Source organism: Pan troglodytes, chromosome 9, assembly GCF_028858775.2.
Source record: "Pan troglodytes isolate AG18354 chromosome 9, NHGRI_mPanTro3-v2.0_pri, whole genome shotgun sequence".
NCBI lineage: Eukaryota > Metazoa > Chordata > Mammalia > Primates > Hominidae > Pan > Pan troglodytes.
This window is the reverse complement of record NC_072407.2, coordinates 39,672,688-39,686,227: the sequence shown is the minus strand read 5'-3', so window position 1 is coordinate 39,686,227 and position 13,540 is coordinate 39,672,688. Positions and strand designations below refer to the sequence as shown.

Genomic DNA, 13,540 nt, shown 5'->3' with positions numbered 1-13,540 from the left:
GCAGTCAAATTAATCCCAATGTAAATACTGATCTACAACAATTATGCAATACTCTCTCAGTTCTTCATTAATGCCCTGGAACTAGACAAGATTATTACACCTCCTATCACATACTTCATGTTCATCTACCATCCAGCAGGCACTGTGCTAGGTGCTGGGAATACAAAGATGAATAACATATAGTTCTAGCCTTAAAGAATTTATAACCCACCAGGGAAAGACATGGAAAGAAATAACATGACATAGTACACAGTATTTAGTGCTACAATAAATGTTCACAGGCTGTTATAATGGGAACAAAGAGAAGGATACCTCAAAGCCTGTATCTACCTAGTAACACCCTACCCATCTTTCAAGGCCTACCTCAAAGACTCCTTCCTCTAAGAATCTATTCCTGGCTCCATGCCCTCCAGTGATATCAATTTCTCTTTTCTCTCCACTTCCATAGCATACTGTTTGTACCTTTTCTCTAATACACACAAATAAGGATGTGAAAAGATTCTCTTTCCTATTAGGCTGTAAGCTTCCTGAAGTTAGAAACTTTGCTTATTCTTCTTAGTATCCACCACACAGTTCACCATAATAAGTGCTCCAAAATTATTCAGATGAATAAAATTAGTTTAAAAAAATAAAATATCATTCTCTAAAATGAAAGCCAGCTATATGTTACAGTTCGGACATACTATAATGAATGTATTTGCTAATCTTCTTATTGATGTTAAAAACAAATTATTACCTTACCAAAAACTAACTAAACCCATCTGAAGTGGGTTTCATATATAAATGTTCAACAAAAATAATCTAGCACATTATAGTATACATCAAAGTCACTGCCCATAGAGTTATTTGCCGTAAATTGTGGATTGAGCCTTTGGTATATTTGGGAAATTTTGTTTGATTGGTTGGTTTTGGTTTTTTCATTCTTGATCAGTTTTCTGACATTTAAAAAGGGCATCAATATTGATTTTTTTTGCACCTGATGCAATGTTGACTTGATCCTATCATAGCGATATATACATGCACGCAAACACGTGTGCGCATGCGTACACACACACACACACACACACACACACACACACACGCAAATTCTCTCTCTCCCCCACTCACACACACAAGATTCAACTCTCCCAGAGCCAGCCTTCTGCATTTCTTACCCCATTCTCATCTCTACTCCCCGTATCAAGACTAAAGCTTCTGTTTCATCCATTGTCTATAATACGTCTCCTATTCTGAAAGGTCCATGAGCATGTGTTCCTTACTGCCACCTAACAAGTTTAGCCCCTGGTTCTGAATATTAAAACAATAATAAGAACAGGAAACTCAGCTGGTCCTCTCAGACTGAACTATAACTTCAAGCAGAACACATACGAGGCACTGATACAGATGAATCTCTGGCTTCTCAGACTTGGGTTAGGTGCAAGCGGAGAGAAAAGGTGGGTATGTCAATGAACAGGCAGGCAGGGCAACCTCCCTGTCAAGAGTGGTGGTCAAGACAATGGTGAAAGAGGCTCAAGAGTCCTTTATAACCAGAGGAGCCTAAGAATAAGCCTACTGCATCAGCAACCTTACCCAAAAAATCAATTGCCTAACAGCATAAAATGCCTATGAACTCATCCTATTTTGATTGAAAGGCCAGGAAAGAGAAAAAGAGGGCACCAGACTTCTAGGAGAGAGAATAGAGAAAGCCTGGACCTTTTCTCTCAAAAGCAGATTGTTCAGACCACTGGCTAAGCACTCTAGTTCTTTAATGAAGCTCCACCACCATCAATGTTAAATCCCCTGAAAAATCTAACTAATGTAAAATAATCTCATATTCCCTCCATAGAGCAGTATTTTCATCTATGCTAACAACACATTCAATTGCTAGAACAATGCCATTCTCTCATTTACAGAGCCAACTAACCCTTCTATAAGGAGTTGTTCATTTACACCAAACCAATTGTCTCTGCCATGAATAAAATCACTGGACTCTATACAGTAGCATCGAATGGTAACACAATAGGAAAATTTCCCTAGATCTTCACAGGATGTCATAATTCAGGTCTCTGCCCAATGTCATATGCTCAGAGATGCCTTCTATAACACATCTTATCAAAAAGTAACCTATCCTGCCACACCAACTCATTCTTACATTACCATGATTTATTGTTTTCATTGCATATAACACCATCCAAAATTACTCTACTATTTCTTTCCCACTGTAGAGAGTGAATTCCAAAAAGCTAGAGCCCTATCTGTCTAGTTCACTGCATACTTCCAAGACTTTTTACAGGTTAAGAAAGTACATTTTGATTGGAAATCCCAGAACTGCAGGCCTCACATAAACTTTCTACAGAACTATGCAGGGTGGCTCCAACTAATGACAGCATGCCATCCCCTTTACCTTGGTCTTAGCTTTTGTCTTATTCTGTACAAATAAATAAGACACTGGTTGAACCACTATGTATGCCAGTGCTACAAACTCTAATTAGAAGGTGACCTATATCTCTTCAGCAAGAATAAAAAGTAAAAAATATAAATAGATACATTACAGCAAGCCTTCAACCTTCTGTCTCCTTGTGAGAGCTTCTTCTATGAGCTGAATGAAAAGCCAGATTCACTGACCACTATGGAATACACTACGGCATACCTCCAGCCCCTCGAGAATCACAGCTATATCCTCCCATTCACCCAGACACCAATGTTCCTCAGTCACTCCCCAAGCAGTTGTTCCTCTTATCACTTAACCAAACATTCTCCCCAAATATCCATCTTAAAAGCAAAGGGTGTGGCTTAAAACCCTTTTGATCTGTCTTTAGAAAAGCCATGTTAAGAACTCCACAAATGCTATATATTTACTGAATTCTGCCAACCACTTCTCCCTTTGCCACTTTGTAAGACTCTACCTTTTCTTCAGGTGATCTTGGGGTAAACTAGACAAGTGGTTTTCAAACCACAGGACATGACACATTAGTGTGCCATGAAATCAATTTAGTGGGAGTGTCTAGAATTTTTTTTTTAACGGAATAGAAGAGAAACAGAACATATCGTATGTAGTAAGGCAAATGGTGTTCCATTTGAGTTAAAAGGGTATGTGTAGTGGGTGGCTGTGTGTATAAAGGAGATCACAGTATAAAATATATTTCCTCTACTGTAGGTTGTGTTCAAAATAATTTTAAAAATTACTAGACTACTGAGTGTATCTAAAGCACTTTTATTGTTCAACATAAAAATTCATTAAATGTATCTCTGAATGCAAATTCCCTTGACAATGTAAGAATTTTCATATGAATAAATCCATAAGCCAGATCAAGCTCTTTTGTCAGATCCAGTGACCCATTTTCATAGATAGAAATTATGGTCAGAGTAAGAGAATCCCACATATCTGAGATGACAAGTCATGACTCAGGTAAGAAGTCATAAATTGGGCTGCATAACTATTTTTCTATGATAAAGCTAAAGACCAGGCTCAGTTCAAACTTCGACCCACAAAATCTTCTGGAGACCAAATGCCACAGACCAAAACTGCAATGCAGCAATGTCCAGGAGAAAAGAAAGAACAGTACTTCAAGTGACTAAATGCTGATCTTGCCCCTTCAAGATGTTCACTCAGTCCATTTGGCCTAGCAGGTTGTCTCCATCCCTAATCCCCTCTTGCTGTAGGATCACCCTGTTTTTCTGCTCATTCTGGCCTACTCTGAAGTTTGCTTTTTCTCTAAATGTCAGCAGACTTTGGCAAGAACTTGGCCTTCTATTGCCAATACCAGCCACTGACAGCCTGGTTAAACACTGAGGTATCAAAACATAAATTGTACAAATTCCTCTCAATTCTAAACTTGTATAATTAGCCTCCTTATATTAATAATAAAAAGAAGAGCTAACATTTAGTGAGCACTAACAACGTGTTAAGTATTGTTAAAGTCTCTTAATCACCCACAAAGTCATTTCATTCTCACAAAAGTTCTATTTTATTTCTTATCATTATGCCAATTTTAGAAATGCAGAAACAAGAACAAACTATAACATAACTTGCCTAAGGTCAAAAAATGGTAGAGCAAGGATATTTCCTGTCCCTCTCTAATCCTGTATTATGTTTTACTTTTCATTTATAATACTTATTACATGTTTGCTTATTTGTTCTTTTCTACTTCCTTCCAACAGAATGTAAGCTCTGACAGAAGTACAGACTTTCATTTTGTTCACTGCTATATTCCCAATACTTAGAAAGTACCTAAACTCAGTTGATTCTCAATACTTGCTGAATGAATGAATGCAGTATAACAACGATCCTCTTCTTTTGCCCATCATCCCACTAAGCCACTTTTACTGTTCCAAGATATTCTCTTGCCAATAAGTAAATGTACATTGCACTCGAAACATTTAAAACCAGAGAACTGAAACTAGAGCTGCCATCAAGCTCATATCTTTATCGAATCAAAATGAGCAGCTTCTCACCCTAGCTACCTAAAAGAGCAAATGTCATGCTCTTTCTGAGGAGAATAAAGAAAATATTACTCCAGTCTTTACAATTCCTTCAAACACAACATCTGGCATTAAATGAAAAACTGTGAGACATGACAAGAATCAGAAAAATGTAACATACAATCAAGAATGATTCCCAAAAAGATGCAGAGAAATAGATCTCTAAATAAATAACCAAATTGACATTCTAGAGTTGAAAAACACGGTATCTTAAATTAAGAATTGAATGACACTCAATGGAGTATTTCCAGCTGCTATACATGAAGAATGAAGCAAATCTATGGAGTGATTTCCAAGACGTACTAAGTGTAAAAAACAAAGCGTAGAAGAATATTATATTCTCCCAAAACCTTGTAACTCCAGTTTCACCATAAGAAAAAACACCAGACAAATCCAAATCAAGGAACATTCTACAAAATACCTGACTAGCACTACTTAATACTATCAAGATCATCCAAAACAAGGAAATGTAATGTGAAGTCCTGGATAGAATCGTGGTACAGAAGTCATCAATAGGAAAAACTAGTGACATTCAGTAAAGTCTATAGTTCAGTTAGTAACGTTCTAACATTAGGATAAGCAGAGTACACGAAGCAGTTCTTGATCTGAGAACATATACTGAGCCCAAGAAACTAGGCTGTGCCTTTGGTTAGTAGAAACTGAGGTGTGAGGGAAGTATGGGATAACAGAAAGCAAAGCCTATGGCATGCTCAGAGTAAAACATTTAAAGGATGGCCAGGCATGGTGGCTCACACCTGTAATCCCAGCACTTTGGGAAGCCAAGGCGGGTAGATCATTTGAGGTCAGGAGTTCGAGACCAGCCTGGCCAACATGGTGAAACCCGGTCTCTACTAAAACTACAAAAAATCAGGCGGGCGTGGTGGCACATGCCTGTAGTCCCTACTACTTGGGAGGCTGAAGCAGGAGAACTGCTTGAACCCAGGAGGCGGAGGTTGCAGTGAGCAAGATCGCGCTACTGCACTCCATCCTGGGCAACAGAATGAGGCTCTATCTCAACAACAACAACAACAACAACAACAACAAACAAACAGAAAAACCATTTAAAGGAGATCCTTTCTGGCCAGGTGTGGTGGCTTATGCCTATAATCCCAGCACTTTGGGAGGCCAAGGCAGGTGGATCACCTGAGGCCAGGAGTTCAAGATCAATCTGGCCAACATGGTGAAACCCCATCTCTATACTAGAAATATAAAAAATTAGCTGGGCATGGTGGTGGGCGCCTGCAGTTCCAGCTACTCAGGAGGCTGAGGTAGGAGAATCACTTGAATCTGGGAGGTGGAGGTTGCAGTGAGCCAAGATGGAGCCATTGCACTCCAGCCTGGGCGACAAGAGTGAAACTTCGTCTCTAAATAAATAAATAAATAAATAAAGGGGATCCTTTCCATATAGACTTGGGACCCTCTCACCTTTTCACCCTGCTAAAAATCTCAGAGTAAAAGCAAACTAAACTTGTCACTATCCAAACATCCAAAGGGGAAGGGAGAGAGGTTAACAAAACAGAGAGGGGGAAAAAAATGAAAGAAAATCTCTAAGATGTGGGCAAGGTCCTCCTGAAAGTTTGGTCCAAGAAACCTCAAGAAATTAATTTAGTAGAAGGGGATTCTAAACAAGTTGTACTCTCAGGCCTTAGCAGAATCAAACTCGAATCCTCTCTCGAAGTATGCAGCTTCATGCAAGATTTGGAAAAGTCCCATAAGCAGTTTTTAAAAGGCAATGAGAAGCTACACAGCTACACAGAACCCAGCACAAAAAGAAATAAAAACATGAAACATGAAAAACTAAAAACAGCAGCAAAAAGAGGTCCACAAAGTCTTCACATACTAGAATTATCAGAGGCAGATTATCAATCAATATGCCTACAGTTCTTAAAGGAATAGCTAAGACAGCTACAGAATGAAAAAAAAGAATTATGATTCACAAATTTATACTAGCACATTTGAAAATTTACATAAAATGGACAAACATCTGAGAAAATGTAACTTATCAAAACTGACCTAAGAAAAAATAGACAACCTAGACAGACCTATGACTATTAAAGAAATTGAGTCCATAGTCAAAAATACTATGTAAAACAATAATACCTAGCAATCCCATTATTGGATATACACCCAAAGGAAAATAGATCATTTTATTACACAGATACATGCACGTGTATGTTCACTGCAGTGCTATTCACAATAGCTAAGACACTGAATCAATTTAAATGCCCATCAGTGATAGACTGGATAAAGAAAATGTGGTACATATACCATGGAATACTATGCAGCCATAAAAAGGAATCAGATCATGTCCTTCGCAGGGACATGGATGGAGCCAGAAGCCATTATCCTCAGCAAACTAATGCAGGAACAGAAAACCAAATGCTGCATCTTCTCACTTACAAGTGGGAGCTGAATGATGAGAACATATGAACACACTGTGGGGAACAACATACACTGGAGCCTGTCAGTGGATAGGGGGTGGGAGGAAGGAGAGCATCAGAAAGAATAGCTAATGGATGCTGGGCTTAATACCTAAGTGATGGGATGATCTGTGCAGCAAACCAGCATGGCACATGTTTACCTATGTAACAAACCTGCACATCCTGCACATGTACCCCAGAACTTAAAAGTTTGAAACTAAAAATAATAATAAAATGTTGGTGATCAGTTAAAAAATGTAAAACCAAAAAACAAAACAAAACAAAGCACCAACAATAAACCAACTCTCCCTTCCTCCTTCAGTCTCTCTAGGAATAGATGGCTTCCATGGTCAGTTCTACCAATCACTATAGGAAGAAATATTTCAATCTTTCACAAATACTTCCAGACCATTAAAAGAGAGAAAGAATATATAAGAAACACTACACTCTGCCTCAGACTATGAAGCCAAACTTTGATAGCAAAATCTCATGAGAACAGTAAAAGAACAACGATAGGCCAATTTCTCCCATAAATATAAATTAAAAAAACTACATAAATTATTAATAAGCCAAATTCAAAAACATAAGGCTACTTTATTATGACCAAGTTGGATCAAGGATATCCCAGAAATGCTAGTCTTTCTGCTTTAATTATAAAATACAACAATATGAAGAGATGAAAGTAAGACCATATATATGCACACACCTATATTTGCAGAAACACACACCTGAAGGGTAACCAAAAAACTAATAAAAATGGTTACTGGCCAGGAACAGCCTGTAATCCCACAGCTGTAGGAGGTTGAGGCGGGAGGACTGCTTGAGGCTAGGAGTTCAAGACCAACTTGGGCAACATAGCAAGACACCCATCTCTACAAAATAAAAAATAAATAGTTAGCCAGGCATGGTGGCACACCTGTAGTCCTAGCAACTCAGGATGCTCAGGTGGGAGGATTGCTTAAGCCCAGGAATTTGAGATTACAGTGAGCTATGCTCCCACCACTGCACTCCAGCCTGATCAACAGAGTAAGATCCTGTTTCTAAGAAAAAAACAAGTAGTTACCAACAGCTGGTAGAAGAATCAGGTGAAAAGGACACAGGCTTTTGAGGTATATGAACGTATCACTGATTTTAAAAATTAACTTTAATAAGTAAATCAATTAATGTAATTCATCAACATAACAGTGAAACAGAAAAATCACATGATCATCCCAAAAGATGCAAAAAAAGCATTTGATATTAAATAACCAATCAAAATTCAGAAAAACTTAGCAAACCAGGACTAGAATTTTTTAAACTGATAAAACATATCTATTTTCAAAAACCATAGAACATATCACTTATTTGTGCAATGTTATCAATTACTGCTAGACTAGGAACAAGGCCAGAATACCCACCAATCACATCCATTCAACATAATACTCGGGGTGCTATCCAATGCAGTAAGGCAAGAAAAAACAAATAACAGATATAAGGATTGAAAAGAAACAAACAAAAAGTATCTCTCTTCACACATAATACAATCAGGTATGTAGAATAAATCTACAGATAAATTATTAGGATATGTAAGATAATTCAGCAGATAGATCACAAAAAAATCAATATATAAAAGTTAATCATATTCCTATATTCAATTAGAAAACAAAACTTAAAACCATTTATTTTTATTTTAGAGATAGGGTCTTGCTCTGTCGACCAGGCTGGAGGGAAATGGCAGGATCATAACTCACTGCAGCTTCAAACTCCTAGACTCAAGCAATCCTCCCACCTCAGCCTTCCATATAGCTGACAGGTGTGAGCCACTGTGCCTGGCTCATATTTTCTACAATACTATAAAATTATGAAGTATCTAGGAATAAATTTTACAATGATGTGAAAAATCTTTGAGGAAAAAAATATAAAACTTTACTGCGAAGCAATAAAAAAGACCTAAATTAATGAATCAGAAGACTTCATGTTGTAATGATATTAATTCTCCCTATATTGGCTTATAAATTTAATATCCAAATACACTCCTGCAGGCTTTTTAATACTATGATTCTAAGAAATGTAAAGTGCCAAAACTGGCCAACACACTCTTGTAGGACAAGATGGAAGGACCTGCTTTACCAGATATTAAGACATATTTTAAAGGGATAACTGAGAAAACATGCTGTTCACACAGGGATATACTAACAGATAAACGGTAGAGAACAGAAGAACCAAGAAACACATTCACACACATTATGGGCACTTGATATATGACAGTGGGACAGCAAATCAGTGCACAAAGGAAGGGCTTTTCAATAAATACAGCAATAGCAATTGGCTATCTGTATGGAGAAAAAATGAAATTGTGCCCCTACTTCTACTACACAAAAATCAATACTAAGTAGAACAAGACACAAAAAGCACTAACCATAAGGAAAAGTATTGATAAGTTTTACCACATTAAAATGAAGAGCTTCTATTCAAGGCACAACTTCTTTAAAAAGAAAAACCACATAGAAGATATTTGCAACTCACATAGAAAGAACAACAACAACAAAAAAAATCAGAAACAAATATATAGCTGGGCACGGTGGCTAACACCTATAATCCCAACACTTTGGCAGGCAGATCACCTGAGGTCAGGAGTTCAAGACCAGCCTGGTCAACATGGCAAAAACGTCTCTACTAAAAAAAAAATACAAAAATTAGCTAGGCATTGTGGCATGTGCCTGTAATCCCAGCTACTCAGACGGCTGAGGCAGGAGAATCGTTTGAACCTGGGAGGCGCAGGTTCCAGTGAGCTGAGATCTAGCCACTGTACTCCAGCCTGGGCAACAGAGCAAGACTCTATCTCAAAAAAAAAAAAAAAAAACAAACAGATACATAAAAACTCATATAATGAGAAAAGACAACTCAATAGAAAAATGGGCAAAAGAACTGACTAGGTACTTCACAGAGGAAGTATAAAAGATCCTCAAAGTCATTAGTAATCAGAGGAATGAAAATTAAAACCACAATAAAATACCATTACATAGCCACAAGATTGACAAAAATGAAAAATACAGTAACAGCAAGTTTTGAAGATACAGAGCAACAGGAATTCTCATATACTCTTCATAGTGATTCAAACTGGTACAACCACTCTGGAAAATAGTTGGCAACATGTAGTATTACTGAAGATATGCATAGCCTCTGACACAGCAATTTCACTCCTGCGTTTATATTCCACTTCAATGTATGTTAAATGTACACCGAGACATGACCAAGAATATTTACACTGACATTGTTTGTAACAGCCCGACGCTCCCAAACCTGGGAACAAATCAAATGACCATCTATGACAGAATAGATAACTTGTGGCATATTCATAAAATGGAATTCGAAATAGTAATGAAAGTGAATAAACTACAGCCACTCATAGGATGACTCTCACAAACACAATGTTGAGAAAATGAAGCAAAACCCAGAAGAATGCATGATAAAAATATGACACCCATAGTGTCAAGTTCAAATAAATTTAGGAATGCATACATATGGAGTAAAAGCATAAAGGTAAGCAAGGAAATGATCACAGAAGACAAGATTATGCTTACTTATGCAGAAGAGAGATGGTTATAATTGGAAAAGGTATGGGGGAAAGGCTTCAATATTGCTAGTAATGTTTTATTTCTTAATCTGGATGGAGACTACCTCAGTATTTGTTTTATAATTATTTGTTAGACTGTAAGTTTTTACACACTTTCTGAATGTGCATTTTACAATTATAAATAGGGACTAAAAAAGGGAAAACCTAATACAGAGGATCTTCACTCTCAAGGTATTTGTTATCCCAATGCCAGCTATTCCCTGTTCAGGGAAGCAAAAGTCATCATAATATGACAATGTTCACCAATACAGATTACTTAATGAACTGATCACGCCACTCAAAATTTCCCCCTCCCTCCCCGATTAACACCAGCAGTTTCTCTCAATGATAGTAAACATCCACAATATGAATAAAAGGCGCATCGTCTGCAAATTCATTCATTCAACAAATATTTCCTAAGTGTCCACTGTTCTGGGGGACCAGTAAGGTCCACGACAGACAAAGATCCAGACAGAGGACATGGGAACTTCCACTCCCACCCCAATTTGGCCTCCATCTTCTTACCCTCCTTTTCTACTAAGTTTCAAACACGAAGAATCTAAAATGAACTCGGGGCACATATGAAGTTACTATTAAAACTATTTTGTTAGTCTTTTCAATGCAGACGTATCACTTGCTTGGATTCATGTGGCAAAATCCTATTTCCCATGTTTTCAAGTAGGCAAAAAGATTGCCTTATCAAGAGCCCTAGCACAAAGCACCAGTTTCAACAATAGTGATGCTGTGGAAATTCGCCTAAGTGGGGTCAAAACTCCCAAGAAATGCTTTACCTGGGATCCACAGACCAGAAACTTGCAATTTTCTAGAAATTGTATACTAGATTTTGTGTATTTTCTCAGGTCAGAGTCCAGAACTTTCATCAGATTCTCAAAAGAGTTCAACTAAAAAGGGTGAATAAGAACTGCTCCCAAAAAGTTGGAAAGACTAGCTTCTTAGGGACACAGTGAAAGCGAATGTGGTCACAGCCAGGCCACCTGAGTTGAAACCCAGGTGTCCTGACCCCTAGGCTTATGCTCTGAAGGGCCAATACTTACTCTTAATTCTTCAAAGGCTTCATCTAGGGTGGAGAGTTGGTGGCCCTGGTGAGCCCCAATGACTGGACACAGGACACAGATGAGCTGCCTATCTTCCTGGCAATAGGTACTCAAATCGAGCCCATGGTCCGGACACTTCCTCTTGGCCACTCTCTCTGCTTCCATTTCTATTTCTGGGTCAAATTCACTTTCTGCCTCAGTTTCTCCCTCCGCCTCGGATTCCCCTTCTTCTTGGTTGTCTTCTTCGGCCTCGCTTTCTTGCTCATCCTCCATTTCTTCCTCGCTGTCTTCTTCACTCTCCTCATCGCTCTCATCCTCACTCTCTTCCTCTGTCTCGCTCTCTTCCTCTGACTCGCTCTCTTCCTCTGACTCACTCTCTTCCCCTGCCTCGCTTTCTATCTCCCTCTCCTGCTCCACCTTGACCTCCGCTTCTTCCTTCCCCGCCCCCTCTCCGTCAGCTGGCGGGGTCCAGGCCTGGGAGCCGTGGACGTATTCGGCCAGGTGGTGACTGAGGAACTTCTGCCTGTGCGCCTCGGCATGGCGGCGGCAGTAGCAGAAGCCGCATTCTCGGCACACTTCCTCGGCCCCCGGAGCCTCGTCGGGCTCGCACTCGTCACACGTGCCGTCGTGAGGCAGTTCCTCGAAGGCCGCGCCCACTCCAGAGGCCATGTGGGTGCTGTGACGCGGCCAAGGCCTCGGGGCCCCGGGGCTCGCCGCCTTCCTTCCGCGCGGCCTCACTTCCTCCTCCCGCCCCGGGTCCCTTCCTAGGGAGTCGCCTCCCGCCTGGACCGCGCCGCGTCTCGAAGCGGGACCTGGGGCCGCGGCAGCCCCTGCCCGGGCGCAGCAGCAAAGACCCTTTCCGCCGGCTCGGCCTGCTCCGCTCTGTCCCTGCGCTTCCTCTGCCGCGCAAGGCACTTCCGGCGCGGCCACCCGGCGCCCCCGTCGGCCCCCGCGTCGCGCAGCCCGCTCAGCCTCCCGCTACCAGGGCGAGATCGCGGCAGCCGCCGGCCCCCGCGCCGCCCCGGTTCCACTTTCCCTTTCCCCGTCAGGAGGCCTCCTTTTACTTCCTGAGTCATTTAAAGTGGCAATGACCCTTTTCTGCTTTTCCCGCGGGGCTCAGCGCCTCCGCTCCAAATCTCAGCGTGCCTTGGAGGAGGAGGAGGGAGAAGGAGGATGGGGGAAGTCTCTTACTCTCTCCAGAGGCAGGAATTGGGCTCCACCTCCCCCATTCCCTCCCTGGAAGTGTCAACTTGAGTTTTCACGGCCACTAGGCTGGTGTCCCTGTGCATTTCAGTCTCTCTTGTGCCAATTTGTCGCCGCCCGTCACAGTCCCCAGTGTTCTGCAAGGTGCCCGGACAGTGTTGTTTACCAGACTGAACCTGACCTCTTGGGATTTCCTGAGTGCGGAAGGGCTATGTTTGGTCTAGGCTCGGGGAATCGGAGTCAGGATGAGCAAACAAATATTTTCGATCCAAAGCAATACTGTGCTTTGTCTATTTGCATTGCTACCTCCTAGGATCTCAGAATTTCTGGGGTGGTAACCTCTGTGCGGTTTTCTGAGAGCTGCCTTCGGTTGGGCAGAGATGTCAGGTGAAGTGAGGTGGGGAGAGGCAGTATTTGTCGAGTGACAGGTCCAGGTTGCAGTCATTTTCCTTTATGTAAGGTGTCCCTCTAGATTCCCATTGGGCTCTAAGAGAAAAGAAGGGAACTGTTGTTTATAAAGCAGTACTGTAGTGCCAAGAACCCGGCTACATCTTTTTGTGGCTCTTTAAAAGCCGGTTTTGGAAGATCCTCTGCCCGATGGTCCCCAAATCCTGGTGCCACTACCTATCAGTTTTATGACCATGGACAAGTTAATTCATCATTCTGTTTTCCACTTTTTAAAAAAGATGTTAAGTGAAAAGAACGGTAAATATCTACCTCATGGGGTAGTTTTGTGGATTAAATGTAACGATGCCTGCACTGTAGAGTATTCACTAAGCTTTCATTATTATTTTTGGCACAAATTA

At 40.5% G+C, this 13,540-nt stretch overlaps 1 protein-coding gene across 1 annotated transcript in view; it reads right to left on the bottom strand.

The window, feature by feature from the left end:
• Positions 1 to 12,565, bottom strand: part of TRIM44 (tripartite motif containing 44) — a 148,271-nt gene extending 135,706 nt beyond the window's left edge. The window contains exon 1 of the mRNA XM_508888.8: positions 11,532 to 12,565. Coding sequence (XP_508888.2) covers positions 11,532 to 12,200 — 669 coding nt within the window. The 5' untranslated portion in view covers positions 12,201 to 12,565. The remainder of the gene's footprint in view (positions 1 to 11,531) is intronic.
• Between the last annotated feature and the right edge of the window lie 975 nt (positions 12,566 to 13,540).